General features: G+C 43.4%; 1 protein-coding gene and 1 long non-coding RNA gene across 4 annotated transcripts in view; one reads left to right on the top strand and one right to left on the bottom strand.

Moving 5' to 3' along the window:
- The window catches only part of LOC144687835 (uncharacterized), a 239,690-nt gene that overhangs the window by 12,694 nt on the left and 207,388 nt on the right, over positions 1 to 19,608 (bottom strand). The window lies entirely within an intron of this gene.
- Positions 1 to 19,608, top strand: part of mapkapk5 (MAPK activated protein kinase 5) — a 66,396-nt gene that overhangs the window by 1,538 nt on the left and 45,250 nt on the right. For all 3 annotated transcript variants that reach the window (XR_013578218.1, XR_013578219.1, XM_078554358.1), the window contains exon 2: positions 13,744 to 13,817. Coding sequence is in view for 1 of the 3 variants with exons in the window: in XM_078554358.1 (XP_078410484.1) it covers positions 13,744 to 13,817 (74 nt within the window). In the remaining 2 variants the exon portion in view is untranslated. The remainder of the gene's footprint in view (positions 1 to 13,743; positions 13,818 to 19,608) is intronic.

The following is a 19,608-nucleotide window of genomic DNA, read 5'->3' as shown; positions in this document are numbered from 1 at the left end:
GTTGAGTCCACAATCAGATCAGCCATGATCTTATTGACTGGTGAAGAGGGCTTGAGGGGCTGAATGGCCTATTCCTCCTAACTCATATTTATGTACCTGTCACCAGTACAGTGGTCATTGGATGGTTTTAAATATTTTCCTGCTGATGGTGATAATGAACCAGCAACCCTTTAGAGTGGTGGGGGACAACCTACCTTATTAATTCTTAATGCTAGGATGTTTGGTGGAAAACAGTTAGTCAGCCCTAGATGTGCAATTAGAGGTAGAAGCAATTTAAAAAAAAAAAATTGTAATATAGCTAGTGCGGTTGTAACATGGAAAGCATGTTCAAGTATCAACGTGCAAGTCAAAGATGTAATTGTCTGTCTCACCACAGCATATTAACACAATAATACTTCTAAGCTGGCACTCATGACTAATATTCAAAGTGCAGAGTATTAAGGAGCCTTCAGATTTTTGCTGAGAGTGGAAGAAAAGGTTTTGAGTTCAATACTAGGCTGTTTTATTTGGCCCTTAAATTTTAAAAATAAAATTTCTTTTATATTGAAGTCAATATCCTTGTGTTGAATTCTGTTGAGCTATACTGTGCGTTCAATGGATGGTTGCCATTTCAGTTATTACACTATAAAAGGGATCAAAGGTGTTCATTACAATGGCCTAGCAATAAAATAAAAATTGGCTCTATCTTGATAGTCAATGGGTGCTTGTATAAATGGGTGATTGTATAAATGTTTATGATCTATGAAAAGTTTTATTGGACTGTAGAACACAGTCTACCTGCATTGGGTCATATATTCTGGAAGTCTTGCACAAGTGGGAAATAATGGTGTCTCCTTGGTGGTGGAAAAATACAGTAGAGGATTTTGAACAGAGATGTGCTTGCAAGTTTCTTCTGGGCAACATTTTTTTTGCCTCTTGTCACACACTAAATAACATAATAGCAGCTGGATGATCCACACTCTTGTTAATACATGACAGGAGAGAACTGTCTGGTGATATTCTCACAGATGTCCCCCTTCCCTGTGAGAAAGTGTCTGACCTCCATTTCTTTTTTTCATACAGCCATATGGCTATAGTTAGCACATCTTGTATTGGTTTTGTGTTTCATTGAGCTGTGCCAATTGATGGATTTACTACTTCTGTGCTGTCAGACATTGAATTATGGATCAACTACGGTTTTTTTTTTCTAATTAAAACATTTAGAAGACCGAAGCCATTGTCTTCATGCCGCAACAAACTCTGCCTCGCTGCTGATTCCATACTCCACTCAGGCAGCTAACTCAGGCTGAACCAAAATATTCTCATATTTGATCTTGGGCTCAGCTTCTAACCACTTATCCCTTCCTTAACAAAGACTACCTACTGAGATTTAAGTAATATTGGCTGCCTCTGCTCCTATCTCAGTTTGTCTGCTCCTGAAATCCGTAACCATGCTTTTTTTAACCTTTGGACTCAACTGTTCTAATGCTCTCCTAGTTAGCTTCCCATCTTCCATGCTCCATAAAGAAGCTCATCCAAAACTCTGCAGCCTGCAACATCTCTGCATCATCATCCGTAATGCCTGTATTTGCTGAACTACATTGGATACAGATCCCCTAATATCTTGAGCATGAGACTAAGAATTTGAAAGTCTATTCCTTTCATGGCCTTGCCCAATCCCATCTCTGTAACCTCTTCCAGCTTACACCCTTCAAGAACTCAGCTTTCCTCCAATTATGGTCTCTTGTGCATTTCCCATTCCCTTCACCCATCGTTGGCTGCTATGACTTCAGCCATATAAGCCATAAGTTCTGCAATCCCTTCCCTAAACCTTCTTTTAAACTTTTAAACCTTTAAACCTTTCCTTAAACAAACCTTTTAGACACCTGCCCTAATATCTCCTCCATTGACTTGGTGTCAATTTTTTGTCTGATTACACTCCTGTCAAGTGTCTTACGAACTTCTGTCGAGAGTTCTAATGTCTTTCCACAACCCGGAACTATATTCTTTTTGATAAAAACAAAAAGCTAAAAGCTACTGCGGATGCTGGAAATCCAAAACAAAAACAGAATTACCTGGAAAAACTCAGCAAGTCTGGCAGCATCGGCGGAGAAGAAATCAGTCAACGTTTCGAGCCTTCATGGCCCTTCGGCAGAACTGGAGCATAGTTAGAAGAAGGGAGAAATATAAATTGGTTTAAGGTGGGGGGGGGGGGGGACACATTGAGGGTGTGGTGTGATGATTGTGGAGATGAGCAGATAATCAAAAGATGTCACAGACAAAAGGGTCAAAGAGGTGTTGAAGGTGGTGGTCTTTGTCTGAGAAAAGTGCTAATTAAGAATGGAAGACAGGATATTCAAAGTACAGCTCTAGTGGGGGTGGGGTGGAAAGACTAAAGGTTTTAGTTTTAGATTTAAAAATAATGGAAATAGGTGGGGAAAGAAGAATCTATATAAATTATTGAAAAAAAAGCGGGGGGGGTGGGGGGTGGTGGGGAAAGAAACGGGGTAGGGATGGGGGGAGGGGGAGTTTAAGATCTAAAGTTGTTGAATTCAATATTCAGCCCGGAGGGCTGTAAAGTGCCTAGTCGGAAGATGAGGTGCTGTTCCTCCAGTTTGCGTTGGGCTTCACTGGAACAATGCAGCAAGCCAAGGACAGACATGTTGGCAAGAGAACAGGGTGGAGTGTTAAAATGGCAAGCGACAGGGAGGTTTGGGTCTTTCTTGCGGACAGACCGCAGGTGTTCCGCAAAGCGGTCGCCCAGTTTGCGTTTGGTCTCTCCAATGTAGAGGAGACCGCATTGGGAGCAACGAATGCAGTAGACTAAGTTAGGGGAAATGCAAGTGAAATGCTGCTTCACTTGAAAGGAGTGTTTGGGCCCTTGGACGGTGAGGAGAGAGGAAGTGAAGGGGCAGGTGTTGCATCTTCTGCGTGGGCATGGGGAGGTGCCATAAGTGGGGGTTGAGGAGTAGGGGGTGATGGAGGAGTGGACCAGGGTGTCCCGGAGGGAACGATCCCTACGGAATGCCGTCGGGGGGGTGAAGGGAAGACGTGTTTGGTGGTGGCATCATGCTGGAGTTGGCGGAGGATGATCCTTTGAATGCGGAGGCTGGTGGGGTGATAAGTGAGGACAAGGGGGACCCTATCATGTTTCTGGAAAGGAGGAGAAGGCGTGAGGGAGGATGCGCGGGATATGGGCCAGACACGGTTGAGGGCCCTGTCAACGACCGTGGATGGAAAACCTCGGTTAAGGAAGAAGGAGGACATGTCAGAGGAGCTGTTTTTGAAGGTAGCGTCATCAGAACAGATGCGACGGAGGCGAAGGAACTGAGAGAATGGGATGGAGTCTTTACAGGAAGCGGGGTGTGAGGAGCTGTAGTCGAGGTAGCTGTGGGAGTCGGTAGGCTTGTAATGGATATTGGTGGACAGTCTATCATCAGAAATTGAGACAGAGAGGTCAAGGAAGGGAAGAGAAGTGTCAGAGATGGACCATGTGAAGATGATGGAGGAGTGGAGATTGGAAGCAAAATTAATAAATTTTTCCAGGTCCCGGCGAGAGCATGAAGCAGCACCGAAGTAATCATCGATGTACCGGAGAAAGAGTTGTGGGAGGGGGCCGGAGTAGGACTGGAACAAGGAATGTTCCACATACCCCATAAAGAGACAGGCATAGCTAGGGCCCATGCGGGTACCCATAGCCACACCTTTTATTTGGAGGAAGTGAGAGGAGTTAAAGGAGAAATTGTTCAGTGTGAGAACAAGTTCAGCCAGACGGAGGCGAGTAGTGGTGGATGGGGATTGTTGGGGCCTCTGTTCAAGGAAGAAGCTAAGGGCCCTCAGACCATCCTGGTGGGGGATGGAGGTGTAGAGGGATTGGACATCCATGGTGAAGAGGAAGCGGTTGGAGCCAGGGAACTGGAAATTGTTGATGTGACGTAAGGTGTCAGAGGAATCACGGATGTAGTTGGGAAGGGACTGGACAAGGGGAGAGAGAAGGGAGTCAAGATAACGAGAAATGAGTTCCGTGGGGCAGGAACAGGCTGACACGATCGGTCTGCCGGGACAGTTCTGTTTGTGGATTTTGGGTAGGAGGTAGAAGCGGGCCGTCCGAGGTTGGGCGACTATCAAGTTGGAAGCTGTGGGAGGAAGATCTCCAGAGGAGATGAGGTCAGTGACAGTCCTGGAAACAATGGCTTGATGTTCTGTGGTGGGGTCATGGTCCAGGGAGAGGTAGGAGGAAACGTCTGCGAGTTGACGCTCAGCCTCCGCGAGGTAGAGGTCAATGCGCCAGACAACAACAGTACCACCCTTGTCAGCGGGTTTGATGACAATGTTGGGGTTGGACCTGAGAGAACGGAGTGCAGTGAGTTCATCAAGCCATTGTTTCCAGGACTGTCACTGACCTCATCTCCTCTGGAGATCTTCCTCCCACAGCTTCCAACTTGATAGTCGCCCAACCTCGGACGGCCCGCTTCTACCTCCTACCCAAAATCCACAAACAGAACTGTCCTGGCAGACCGATCGTGTCAGCCTGTTCCTGCCCCACGGAACTCATTTCTCGTTATCTTGACTCCCTTCTCTCTCCCCTTGTCCAGTCCCTTCCCACCTACATCCGTGATTCCTCTGACACCTTACGTCACATCAACAATTTCCAGTTCCCTGGCCCCAACCGCCCCCAGTTCACCATGGATGTCCAATCCCTCTACACCTCCATCCCCCACCAGGATGGTCTGAGGGCCCTTAGCTTCTTCCTTGAACAGAGGCCCCAACAATCCCCATCCGCCACTACTCTCCTCCGTCTGGCTGAACTTGTTCTCACACTGAACAATTTCTCCTTTAACTCCTCTCACTTCCTCCAAATAAAAGGTGTGGCTATGGGTACCCGCCGCATGGGCCCCAGCTATGCCTGTCTCTTTATGGGGTATGTGGAACATTCCTTGTTCCAGTCCTACTCTGGCCCCCTCCCACAACTCTTTCTCCGGTACATCGATGATTACTTCGGTGCTGCTTCATGCTCTCGTCGGGACCTGGAAAAATTTATTAATTTTGCTTCCAATCTCCACCCCTCCATCATCTTCACATGGTCCATCTCTGACACTTCTCTTCCCTTCCTTGACCTCTCTGTCTCAATTTCTGATGATAGACTGTCCACCAATATCCATTACAAGCCTACCGACTCCCACAGCTACCTCGACTACAGCTCCTCACACCCCGCTTCCTGTAAAGACTCCATCCCATTCTCTCAGTTCCTTCGCCTCCGTCGCATCTGTTCTGATGACGCTACCTTCAAAAACAGCTCCTCTGACATGTCCTCCTTCTTCCTTAACCGAGGTTTTCCATCCACGGTCGTTGACAGGGCCCTCAACCGTGTCCGGCCCATATCCCGCGCATCCTCCCTCACGCCTTCTCCTCCTTCCCAGAAACATGATAGGGTCCCCCTTGTCCTCACTTATCACCCCACCAGCCTCCGCATTCAAAGGATCATCCTCCGCCAACTCCAGCATGATGCCACCACCAAACACGTCTTCCCTTCACCCCCCCGACGGCATTCCGTAGGGATCGTTCCCTCCGGGACACCCTGGTCCACTCCTCCATCACCCCCTACTCCTCAACCCCCACTTATGGCACCTCCCCATGCCCACGCAGAAGATGCAACACCTGCCCCTTCACTTCCTCTCTCCTCACCGTCCAAGGGCCCAAACACTCCTTTCAAGTGAAGCAGCATTTCACTTGCATTTCCCCTAACTTAGTCTACTGCATTCGTTGCTCCCAATGCGGTCTCCTCTACATTGGAGAGACCAAACGCAAACTGGGCGACCGTTTTGCGGAACACCTGCGGTCTGTCCGCAAGAAAGACCCAAACCTCCCTGTCGCTTGCCATTTTAACACTCCACCCTGTTCTCTTGCCAACATGTCTGTCCTTGGCTTGCTGCATTGTTCCAGTGAAGCCCAACGCAAACTGGAGGAACAGCACCTCATCTTCCGACTAGGCACTTTACAGCCCTCCGGGCTGAATATTGAATTCAACAACTTTAGATCTTAAACTCCCCCTCCCCCCATCCCTACCCCGTTTCTTCCCCCCCCCCCCCCCCCCCCCCCCCCCCCCGCTTTTTTTTCAATAATTTATATAGATTCTTCTTTCCCCACCTATTTCCATTATTTTTAAATCTAAAACTAAAACCTTTAGTCTTTCCACCCCACCCCCACTAGAGCTGTACTTTGAATATCCTGTCTTCCATTCTTAATTAGCACTTTTCTCAGACAAAGACCACTACCTTCAACACCTCTTTGACCCTTTTGTCTCTGACATCTTTTGATTATCTGCTCATCTCCACAATCATCACACCCTCAATGTGTCTCTTCCCCCCCCCCCCCCCCCCACCCACCTTAAACCAATTTATATTTCTCCCTTCTTCTAACTATGCTCCAGTTCTGCCGAAGGGCCATGAAGGCTCGAAACGTTGACTGATTTCTTCTCCGCCGATGCTGCCAGACTTGCTGAGTTTTTCCAGGTAATTCTGTTTTTGTTTTATATTCTTTTTGATGTGCCTTTCCACTTGCCCTAGGTTGTTTACTGTATCAAAGTTTGAAAACATGAGTTTGATGGATATTCTTGTAGAAACCTGAACAAACACAAGTCATTTTCAGGCATTGTTAGTGAAGGCAGTATGGAGATTCCCATCTGATTTTTCCCTCCTCAAATAATGTGACTGAAATGGGGTTCTCAGCAACATGGATAGGAACCAAACCAGCAACTCGGATCATACTAAATAGGAGCAGGAGTAGGCCATTCAGCCCATTGAACCTGTTCCACCATTCAGTAAGATCGTGGCTGATCTGAATGTGTTCGTGACTTCATTTTCTTGCCTGCCTCCCATAACCCTCGAGTCCCTTGTAGATCAAAAAATTGTCTAACTCAGCCTTAAATATGTTCAAGGATACAGCCTCTACTGCTCTCTGGGAAAGACAATTCCAAAGACTAACACCCTCCAAGAGAAGAAATTCCTCCTCACCTCCGTCTTAAATGGGAGATCCCTTATTTTCAAACGGTGCCCCATAGTTCTAGATTCTGCCACGAGGGGAGACTTCTCTCAGGATCTACCCTGTAAAGTCCCCTAATATTTTGCTTTTCTATTCTCTCTCGCTCTTTATCTTCCCAATCATATTGGTTTAGATAAGGCACTAGTTAAAAAGTGTTACTTATCACTATGCTTCCTCTGATTTAAAATTCAAATACTAGTTTCTGGGGAATGCAAAGTTGTTTTAGGCAACTTCAAAATAAATCATTGAGTAATTGCACCAAATTCTGCAGGGATATGAAATGTGATTAATTTTTAGTTATAGAATAATGCATCAACACTTTTGCAGCATGCATGCTAATTGATGCTATCGCATCCTTGTGATAAGTTCCCTATCTCAAATTCGCAGTTAGGAGCAAAGAGTTCTTCAGTTGGTGGGTAAAGGAAATCAAAGTTGCCCATGTAATTTTTGTGTGCTTCCTGGCATCTTGTTACAGTAGAGAATCAGGAAAAAACTTGAAACAGATCGTCGATAGCGATGGAAGCTATTAAACCTTTTCAAATAAGCATTTTTAGGTATGTCACTGTTGGTGAGATTGGACATTCGAGATTTTCATAATATAGTATCATAAAATTTATAATTTGCAGTCATAATTTTTTATGACCTTCAAGCTTGAGAATTTTGACTTTTACAGTCTATACATTGCATATTGTTTGGTTGTTCTTTTTTTGTCTGTGTAGGGTATTTACTTTTTTGGCTCTTGTTTATTTTCTCTACCATTATGTTATTCTTGGTTCCTTTGGCTGAGCACGAACAAAGAGAAAAGGAGTCAATTGAAATCCAACTCCAGAAAAATAGTAAAAAATAATTCTGGAAATGTTCAGGAAATAAACTATAGAACTTATTGAAGCGCGCTTCCAGAAAAGAAATGGACAGTGAGAGATGGAGAGAATTACTGATTTGACTTTTGTATCTGCTTTTTTTTTCTGTCGCTTTAACGTAGTGCTTAGCATCCTACTGTAAATCCCAATGGCAGAAAAAACTGCAACTCTTCTGAATTAGAATCCCAGCCCCCAAGAAGCCTTATTCCTGCACCTTTTTAACATTATCCTTTGTATATTAACTATTTGAATTAAATTTTTAATTGAATTTTCTCCTTTCCTAAACATTCTGATGATACGTGCTGGGATGTAGTTTTGATGAGCCTCACCCAAGTAGCCATTTCCATGTGTGTGAGTTTAGATAGAGAGTTTTAGTGGTCCGCTCAACTGCATGGGTTACCCTAGATGACCCCAAACTGGTCCTCCATTGATATCAAGACATAACTTTCCAGAAGTAGTCTCTGTGTAGTGATGAGAGATAGAAACCTTGTCTTTTTTGACTTTCCTTCATCTGTGCCCATGTCCACAAACCACCCAAACTCAGCCCTTGACATCAGAGCCAGTTGTAGCACTCCACCATTTCTCCTGGTTGAGATCAATTAAGTCAACATTAACACTGAGCACAAGATCCTTTTGGTCTTCATGCTCAATTTCATACCAAGAATTATATTGACAAACAGGAGCTCCCGTACTAAATGTTCGTGTCTTAATTCTGGCGCCGGTCCTTGATTGAATGTTTGCCTTTAGTTAGAGTAGCTTTTTTTGCAAATTATGACTATTTGACTGTGGGAATTCATCACACTTTAGTTTGCTCATATTTTCATCCAAGATCCATACACTTACACTTTCTAGCACAAGGTAATGATTGGGAGCATGAAATCTGCATCAGATTTTCCACCATCCTAGTCCAGAGGCTTTGAGGTAATCTGAGAACAGGTTTTGGATAGCTTAGTATAGGAAGTATTCTAGGAAAATGCTGTTGTCATTGGTAACCATGTTGGCATTATTTCTGTAAATCCCTTTCTCCTTTTGGCAATACTCGCACATAACATACACTACAGAAACAGGCTTCAGTCCAACTGACCCATATGCCACACAAGTCTCCTCCCTTCCTTCAGGGTAAAATAGTATTTTCTAAATTCTCAATTGGATTTTTTAGTGAATGGCTTGTATTTATAGCCACTAGTTTTGGTCTCCACCAGAGGTCTCTGTCTGTGCTATCAAACCATTTCATAATCTTCAAAGACCTCCTTTCAGACTGCCCCCCAGCTGCCTTTTGTTCTGGGGAGAAGAACTCCAATCTTTTCAATTTTTCTCAGTTCTGGTGTCATCCTTGTAAATATTTTTTGCACCTTCTCCAGTGTTTCTATAACTTTTTTAATAATATGGAGACCAGAGCTGTGCACAGTACTCTGTGGTCTAACCAAGGCTTGATACAAGTTTAGTATAACTTATCTGCTTTTCAATTCTATCCCTCTAGAATTGAACCCTGATGCAATGTTTGCTTTTTATAGCCTTATTAACATGTGTTGCTACTTTGAGTGGTGTACCTCCTCTACCCCATTTAGATTCTTATTTTCCAAGGAGTATGCAGCCTCCTTGATTCTACCTACCCAAATCCACCACCTTATACTTACCTATGTTGAAATTACTTTGCCAGTTACACACCCATTCTGCAAGCTTATTAATGTTGTCTTGTATTTTGTTGCAACCTTGTTCAGTTTTAACCATACCCCTAATTTGATGTTATCTGCAAATGCAGATTTGAATTGGGGAATTCTAAATAAAAGACCTGAATTTAAAATGCTTTGCCAGAAGCTTCTGTTTAATTATACCATGTATTGTTCCAGAAATATTCAGTTTCTTGGCCTTCACTATAAAAAGCCACATTGTAAATGAATGAATAGTAAAGAGCTGCCCTCTGTATTCCATCTAGAGATTAATTTATGTAACAATGGGATTTACTTTCCAGCACCAATCAAAAACATTTATTATCTGGAGGGTGATCCCTGACAGCTATTTTTCAAATTCTTTCACTGAACATATGCACATCTCCTCTGTTTCTTCACCCCAGCAAACTCCCTCCCTTGCAACAGCATAATCTCTGACATATGGTGGTAATGATGTAGCGTGCATGTGTTTTGCCCTTAAGTACTTCTCATTCTTCTTGCCACTGTCCCAGGCTTGACTCCCTCTTAGAGAAGCCTACAGTTTCTTTCTGTGCCTCTCTTGGCATTCTCCGAATGGCCCATTGACCAGCAACCACAACTGCCTGACTCCATTCTCTCGCTGATACTACTGCTCAGCAGGCTGGCTGAGGGCTGATCTTGCCAATCTCCTCCTGTCCGACTCGCCCTTCCCGATGCTGACCCTGTGGACTTTGCCAGTGATTCAGCTATTAATGCCCCTCTCTAGATCTCTCTCCAGAATATCTGTTCACTCACAAACAAGGCCTTCTAATCTATGAACTTATTGTAGATGTTGCATGAACATCATGGCCGTGAAATCTGGCTGAGGGGTGGTGACATGAAGCCTCCCTGCCTGGTTATACTTTACTCCACTTGCCTCACCCTGTGGTGATGTGGCTTTTATAATCAAATCTCACCCTGGCTATTAAAGTTGTCTCAGAATCAATTTCACCTTTCACTCTGCTTATTCTTTCTCTGGAATATTCTTTTGACTCATTTTTGCACAGTCCAGGTTTAAACATTGGGAGCTCCTGGGTTATCGGCATTGTTACGAAAATTGATCAGCATTTGGGCACATTTCCATTTTATCCCATTCCCTAAATCAATTACAGGGCAAAGGAATAATGCAATCTTGATGCAGCTGGAGAGAAATCTGACTGCAGGGTTAGAGGTGAAATTAAATGTCAAGAATTATTCCGTTCAGAGGATCATGCTGCAGATGTGTCCTCCCTGGATGCAGCAAGCATTTTCCAGTTCACCTGACCACTTGCCAACCATGTAGTTACTCAACCAGACTCTGTGTTTACAGACATGTCTTTAAACACATCTGTGGCTCTCTCATCTGCTTCCTGTTTCCCAGATTCTGTTTTTTTTAACTCTTTTATGGGATGTGGACATCGCTGGCTAGGCCAACATTTATTGCCCATCCCTAATTGCCCTTGAGAAGGTGGTGGGTGAGCTGCCTTCTTGAACCGCTGCAGTCCATGTGGTGTAGGTACACCCACAGTGCTGTTAGGGAGGGAGTTCCAGGATTTCGACCCAATGACAGCGAAGGAACAGTGATATACTTCCAAGTTAGGATGGTGAGTGGCTTGGGGGGGAACTTCCAGGTGGTGGTGTTCCCTGCATCTGCTGCCCTTGTCCTTCTAGATGATAGCAGTCATGGGTTTGAAAGGTGCTGTCTAAGGAGCCTTGGTGAGTTTCGGCAGTGCAGCTTGTAGATGGTACACACTGCTGCCACTGCTCGTTGGTGGTGGAGGGAATGAATGGCACCCCTTTCACAAATAATCAATCGGGCTGCTTTGTCCTGGACGGTGTAAAGCTTCTTGAGTGTTGTTGGGGCTGCACTCGTCCAGGCAAGTGGAGAGAATTCCATCACACTCCTGACTTGTGTCTTGTAGGTTGTGGACAAGCTTAGGGGAGGCAGGAGGTGAGTCACTGCCGCAGGATCCCTAGTCTCTGACCTGCTCTTGTATCCACAGTATTTATATGTTTCTGGTCAATGGTAACCCAGGATGTTGATTGTGGGGGATTCAGCGATGGTTTTGCCATTTAATGTCAAGGGATGATGGTTAGATTCTCTCTTGTTGAAGATAGTCATTACCTGGCACTTGTGTGGCACGAATATTACTTGCCACTTGTCAGCCCAAGCCTGGATATTGTCCAGGACTTGTTGCATTTTAACATGGACTGCTTCAGAATTTGAGGAGTCGTGAATGGCGCTGAACATTGTGCAATCATCAGTGAGCATCTGATTTTATGATGGAAGGAAGGTCATTGGTGAAACAGCTGAAGATGGTTGGGCGTAGGACACTGCACTGAGGAACTCCTGCAGTGATGCCCCTAGTGTATCTGAATATACCCTGTCAGCTCAGGTGATTCTTGCCCTCACTGCATCCTCCTCCTTGTCCACCCAGCCCAAGTTCTTCCCAGACTCCTAAGAACCAAAGGTGGAGATTGAGAGATGATAGAGAACAGAAGACGAAGGAGTAGAATGACAGTGAAAGGAAAAGCAAGATAGAGCAAGAGCATGAAGTAAAGGAGAAAGAACTGAGAGATAAAGCAGGAAGGAGATAGAAAATGACATGGGCAAACAGAGAAGGAGAAAAAGAGAGACCAAAGTGGAGAGGAAGAAAAGGAAAAAATAATTTTGTACTCTTGCATTGTTTATGCGCTTATATTGTCCAGGTATTGCTGCATTTTAACATGGACTGCTTCAGAATTTGAGGAGTCGTGAATGGTGCTGAACATCGTGCAATCATCAACTTTGAATGTGCCCAATTTCCGGACTCCTCTTTTACTGCTTCTACTCCTTCAAATAGTTCCAGACATCAGAACCCTTAGCCTATCCCATGAACTCTGTCTATCATGACTGTCATCCACTCTTCATTCTAACCTGCTGTTATAACTCAGATCTCAGACTGCAATTGTGCCAAGTGTTCCCAAACTCTGTTGCCCCCATGCCAAAGAGCCATTGATTACTCCTAGGTCCACACTGTTAAAATACAGTACCCTCCCTCCTATAGTACAAACTCGACACCAATTTATTGCATTTGTGCTCCACCATCTCTCTCTTAGCCCCCACCTTCTGTCTCAATGGTCCATGTTGCAGTGTCTCTTTGACAGGAAGGATGTCAATGTATTGTTATAGGAAGGATGTGTTATAGGAAGGATGCGATTGTACTGGAGGGGGTGCAGAGGAGATTCACCAGGATGTTGCCTGAGATGAAACATTTAAGTTATGAAGAGAGGTTGGATGGACTTGGGTTGTTTTCATTGGAGCAGAGAAGACTGAGGGGCGACCTGATCGAGGTATACAAGATTATGAGGGGCATGGACAGGGTGGATGGGGAGCAGCTGTTCCCCTTAGTTCAAGGGTCAGTCACGAGGGGGCATAAGTTCAAGGTGAGGGGCAGGAGGTTTAGGGGAGGATGTGAGGAAAAACATTTTTACCCAGAAGGTGGTGACGATCTGGAATGTGCTGCCTGGGAGGGTGGTGGAAGTGGGTTGCCTCGCATCCTTTCAAAAAGTACCTGGATGAGCACTTGGCACGTCATAACATTCAAGGCTATGGGCCAAGTGGTAAATGGGATTAGGTAAGTAGGTCAGGTGTTTCTCACGTGTCGGTGCAGACTCGATGGGTCGAAAGGCCTCTTCTGCACTCTGTGATTCTCTGACAGCTACTCCCATATATAATGTGATCAATGTTGCATACCAATTTATTGAAAACAGAGGGGTTAAAAGTAAGAAATCAAAATGAAATACATTGGTAAAGAAATATTGAAGGCACTCAAGATGAAAGACACTGGGGGAGGAGAGTTTAAAGATTAAAATAAAAACTGGGATAAAAGCTGTGCAGAATGTAGATTATTGCATGGAGAAAGTGTGTGATCATCATAGAGAAGAAGCTGGGGTTAGGGAGAGACCGAGAAAGGTGGGCAACCAAGTATCAAAGAATTGGAAAATGGTAGAGACAGTTACAGATCAGATCTTTTTTTCACCATAAGCAATGCCATAGGTGATTGATTATACTCTGATACATTGCGTGCTATGTACTTTGGCATACCTGTAACGGGTGTGTGTATATTATAAACTAAAGCTGATCTGGGAATATCTTTCCAGCCTCCGTGATTAGGGATAAATTCTCTGCTGATGCTATTATTCTCCCTTATCAGGAATCCTCCATATTAGATGAGTACGCAATTAATTGGACTCAGAAGCTGGGAGCTGGGATCAGCGGGCCTGTACGGTAAGAGAAACAGATGCAGATACAATTGTTCATTGTTCACTCCTTTTGGCGACTGCATTCTGGATCAAAGTAAACCTGACGTAATAACAGTTTCATTAAAGTTTCAGTAAAGCATAATATGAGGTTTGTACCCAAACCACTGTAGGCATTTTTAAATAGGATTTGATAAAGGATAATGAGCAGTGTGTGACATTTTCATATTCTCCTTGACTGTGGAAGGCACCCTGAGGTGTTGTGCGTAGATCTTGTCTTGCGGATGGTGCATGTCTGCCACTGGTGGTGGTTGTGTGACTTGTTTGAGCTAAAACTATTTACACTTAATTAACACCTTTCATATAACAACTGGACAATTTATTGATCAAGGGGTTTGTCAAACCTTTTAAAGTGTATTTCAATGGTATAGGTCCAGTGAGAATACTGAATATTCTCAGTAATGGTGGTTGCCAGATGAGTGAATTCGTCAAGCTTAAATTAAATGCATGTCTTGGGAGAAAAATGCAGCTTGGTAGCACTCATTAATTAGTCTGGATTCTTTCCCTTTATTACTTAAGTTATTTGTAATAAATAATATGTGAAGGTCTTGATTCTCTTTTGTGCCAACCCCAGCTGTTCATGCCCTAGGTACGCACACGGATTAAGAACAGTTGTGCCATTACTGCAGCTTTATGACAAAATACTCTGTGTATTTCCATGAAATCTACATCCAGCATATATTTTGAGAGGTTTCCATCATCCTCTTAAAAAGATTGATTGAGCGCTAATCCAGCCAAACTAACAGGGAATATTGGACTGCAATTCAGTTTTAAACTGCAAAGGAGAAAAAGAACTTTCCTCCGTTCTCCACACCCTGTTTTTTCGTTGTTGATATTTTCACAGATATGCAATCGTCAGATGAGATCCTAGAATTGACTACATTCAGCACTTTGTTCCCCTTCTCTGTACTAATATTTTGAAGTCTCAAAATTATTAAATATACTGCACTAATATATTTATATACCATAACGATGTTTTGTCAGTAGCAAAGAGGATGTTTGTTTCACACTCTTGTTAATGCAGAATGAAACCCAGTCCTCCTTGAATCTCTAATCAACAACCAACCAAACATATTGGGCGGGATTTTCCGGTACCGCCGCAAGTCAGTGGACTTCTGGCTGAGGCGCTGCCTCGCCCACGGTGGGTCCCGCTTGCCACAGGGCTGGACAACCCTGCCATTGATTACTGAGGGCATTTCTAGTGCTCCATCTGCTATTTATTTAAGATGCAATTAGTTAACGCAACACAGGCTGAGAATTACATCTGTGATCTTCTGGCCTGTGTGATTCTGTACCACACTGGGCATTTCTTCCACTCACTAAGCTATTGGGGAGTTGAAATTATGAGAGATTTGAAGTGATGTAGACGACTAATAGATCTGATTCGGAAGAAATTATTGCAATTTTTGGTTTTCCAGGTGTTTTAGGCTGGTTTGTTTCAGATTGCTCTCATTGCTCCCCATTTATCAGTAAAGAGATTTCACTTCTGCAGATACCTAGGTAAATTTGTAGCATGCCTATGGATTGAATAGAAAATTGAATATACCAACCAGTGATTTTATCCTAATCTCTGGAGGATGACAAAATAGCAGTAGACTAGGCTGAGTTGGACTTTAACTGTTAAGCAAACCTATTAAGCAGCTAAAACAAAAGAATAGTAACATAACATTGTCGCAGTTCTTCTGCATTCATACCTTTGTTATCTCCAGACTTTAAGACATATCTTTGTCCAAGCTTTTGGTTATCTGACCCAAAATCTCCAAAGGTGGCTCAGTGCCATACTTAATGTTATAATGTTTCTGTCAAGCACATTGGGACAGTTTATTACATTAAAGGTGCCATAGGTTGTTGTTACACAGGACATAGGATATATGGCATACAAACAAGCCATTCAGCTGAACCGGTCCATGTCAGCATTTGTGCTCCTCTAGGGTTGCCAACTCTGGCTGGGCATATTCTGGGAGATGTTGGCGGAAGTGAAGTCAAGGAAAGCTGGCGGCATGGCGTGAGCAGGTTCTAAGGGAGCTTGAGAGAGGAAAACAAACCAACTTTAATTGGACAAATTTGCAGCAAGGGTGAATAATGATTTAAGTTTGAAGGAGAGAAAAAAAAGCTTTACTCACTCTTAAGAGCTTGATACACAGTCCAATGCCATGGTTTCAAACAGGAATATTAAAAGCTAAAACTGACAAGAAAGTAATTTTTTTCTCTTTCATTAAAAGCACAGATGGAGAAAATGAAGTGATCCGAACCCCCTCTCACACCAATCGCACCCAAACTAATACTTGCTGCTTGCGCCCATTCCCTCAATAAAATTCAAGCCCCACCGATCTCATCACAGCTTGCTAAAGTCCCAGCCAATAGGAGTCTTCCTGGCTCTTTTTTTTTCAGTTTAAGGTTTGAATTTGATTGGACTGCACTGTGCTGGATGTAATATCATCATGTGGCAAAACCTCATGTTGGGAGTTGTGGTTCTTTCCCATGGATGCTGAGGACGAATTATGGGACTGATTTGTTTAAAATGTTGTTCTAAAATATCCCGTATTGCTTTCTTTGGCCACGAGGAGATTGATGTCAATTCCAGGAGAGCCCTGGCCATTCCGGGAGGATTGGCAACCATATACTTTACTCTCTTCCCATCTTTCCTCATCTAAATCTACTAACATGAACTTCTATTCCCTTCTCCCTCATTTGCTTGTCTAGCTTCCCCTTAAATGCATCTATTTATTTGCTTCAACCACTCCCTGCGATAGCGAGGTCCACATTCTCACCTTGAGTAATACAGTTTCTCCAGTTTCTCTGAATTCCTTACTAGATTTCTGTTGTAATTATTAAGCTTCACTAACTACTTCTGGGATAGCAAATACTAAATAGTTTGGAATGGCTGCATTGTCTAGAATAACATTGCCTTTTTCTACTACCAATGTAAATCTGTCTCTCCAAAGGCTTCAAACTCTTTTCTAAAAAAAAAATGCATTTATATAGTGCCTTTCACAATCCTAGGACATCCAAAAGTGCTTTAGAGTCAATGAAGCACTTTTTTGAAGTGTAATCACTGTTTTAGAAAGTACAATAGTCGATTTGCACACAGCAAGCTCCCCCACACAGTAATGTGATAATGACCAGATAATCTCTTTTTTTAATGTTGATTCCGCTCCTCTTTGAAATGGTGCCATGGGATCTTTTACATCCAACTGAGAGAGCAGATGGGGCCTTGGTTTAACATCTCATCTGAAAGATGGCACCTCCAATAATGTAGCATTCCCTCCGTACTACACTGGAATGTCAGCCTTGAGTTTGTGATCAAGTCGTGGAGTGGGCTTCTGACTCGGGCGAGAGCAGTACTAACTCAGCAACAGCTGGCACAATTTAAATAACTGTTAAACGCCTAAAAAAAAAAGTAACTGTACCAAGGGTTCATGAGATGGGGGTGCTGCTGGCTCAGCCAGCATTTATTGCCAATCCCTAATTGCTCTTGAGAACTGAGTGGCTTGTTAGGCCATTTAAGAGGGCATTTAAGAGTCAACCACATTGCTGTGAGCCTGGAGTCACACATAGGCCAGGCCAGGTAAGGATGGCAGATTTCCTTCCCTAAAGGACAAGGGTGAACCAGATGGGTTTTTATGATAATCGACAATGGTTCCATGGTCATCATTAGACTTATTCCAGATTTATTATTGAATTCAAATGTCACCACCTGCCGTGGTGGGATTCAAACCCTGGTCCCCAGAGCATTACCCTCGGCCTCTGGAATATTAACTAGTTCAGTGACAAAACCACAATGTCACTGCCTCAGTTCAGAAAAAGGCCAAGTATTTGAATTGAATGACTTGGAACTCTTTTATACATCATGATTAAATTAAAGATCTTAGCAATTGCAGCTAAAATGAAATTCTAATTTACATTATGTGTAATTATTTTCTGTTTCATTGTGAGAATTACGTAGAATGTGTTAATAAATGCTGTTCGTCTACTCCAACAGTATCTTGGTTGCTTAAAAATTTGGAGTACTAAACTCCCTTTGCTGCTTTCAAAACATTGTAGAGATTCTGTAGTGGAATACCTGCAACACTGGTCAGGTCTCCATGACTTATTGCATGGGGACTCACTGGTGTGACCTTGCATTTTGCCTCCAATTCATGTGTGTTCATAGTCGCTATGGCACATGATAGGGCCAGTGGCTTCCTCGAGTCCATGCAAGCTCTCTGTAAAACAATCCAGCCAGGTCCTATTCCCCTGTTCTATCCCTGTTTGATTGCCATTTTTAATCAAGATGATCCGCATTGATGCTAAGGTCAGGCACTTTGTAGTTAAGAGAGTGGAAAATAAAGATCAGGGACAAGTCATCCATGGTAGACTTTCATCTCCCCATTCCAGTTTTATTCTCTCTGCTCTTGAAAGTGCTATTCGCCTGGGATGTCAACATGCCCAAGTAAGCGTCTATCTTTCATATATTAGCCTACATTTCATTTAGATTGTTGGAAGGTTGTTTAATTGTGGATGCGACGACATGGTACTTTACAACTAAGTCTGATCTGTCCTTACTCAACTCCTAGGTGTGCATATATCTGAGAAGGAGTTCTTGTCTAGTAATAAGGAGCAGATTCTCCACCCCCACCCTTGCTTAGCTGAGTACTGCTTAACCCCATTGTAGCCAGTTAACTGGGAATTCAGCCTGGAGCCTTCCTCAACTTTGACTTAAAGCATTGGGTAATCTTACAGATTTAACCAATGTAGCTGCATCTGCAAGTCTTTTGGATTTGTATTTACTGAAGTCTGGGAGCAATTTTTTGACCTGAATCAGGCAATATAGCGAGGCAGACAAGTTTGTAGTGCTTGCTAATTTTTTTGAATCTTGATCTTATTGAATGGTGGAGCAGGCTCAAAGGGTCAAATGACCCTACTCCTCTGATTTCTTATGTTATTATGAAATAAAAAGGACTCTGCATAACCTGTGCTGATTCATCCTGTTCCCTTGCAAAAAGCTGTAAAACAAATATTTATTTTGTAGTAAATGCCCCACTGGTACTCATGTGACTCTGGAGGAACACTGAAATGTGTCTCACTTAGTGAAATAAAAGTCGCTGTATTCCCAGAGGACTTTAGGCTGCTCTTTTATTAGAGAGAAATGACTGGTGGTAAGTTTAACCTGAGGGTCATCACACCTCAGGCAAGGGGGTGAGGCTGAGAAGGCGGGGCCTCCATGGATGACCTCAGCTAGTACAGGAATTGAACCTGTGCTGTTGGTGTCACTCTGCATAAAACTGCACTTTGAAGCTGATTAAGCAACTGTATTTGAACTGTGCCTTACTGTAAGCTGCAGTTTTTGAATTTTTATTTTGATAGTGAGGGTTAAGTAATTGGATTTCAGGAGTAAACATTCACCTTTGATGCTCCATTGACAAGAGGAGGTGATTACTAGAAAATTAGCTCTGGCACATACGGCAGTCCTTCAATGAGGGCTAGTTTTCATACTGTGCCAATAATTGCCTGCAATCAGCATTAGGGCTTGGGACCTCAATCCTCAGTGTTTCACTTCCTTTGCTGCTTGAGTTCATCCATCTTTCCCAAACTGCTGATTTTCCTTTTAGAAAAGTAACCAGATACTTGTGCAATGTCTGAATTTGGGCATTTACCTAGGCACGTGAGAAGTCACCTTCATGTAGGTATCCCACATGCCTGTAAGCCTGAAGTGTGCAGCTTCAGCACTGGTGCAAACTGGCTGCCTATTTTGTGTACAATTCTCAGTTGAGACCAGG

The sequence above is a fragment of the Cetorhinus maximus genome, chromosome 12 (genome assembly GCF_964194155.1).
Source record: "Cetorhinus maximus chromosome 12, sCetMax3.hap1.1, whole genome shotgun sequence".
Lineage (NCBI taxonomy): Eukaryota > Metazoa > Chordata > Chondrichthyes > Lamniformes > Cetorhinidae > Cetorhinus > Cetorhinus maximus.
This window is presented reverse-complemented; position numbering and strand designations above follow the sequence as displayed.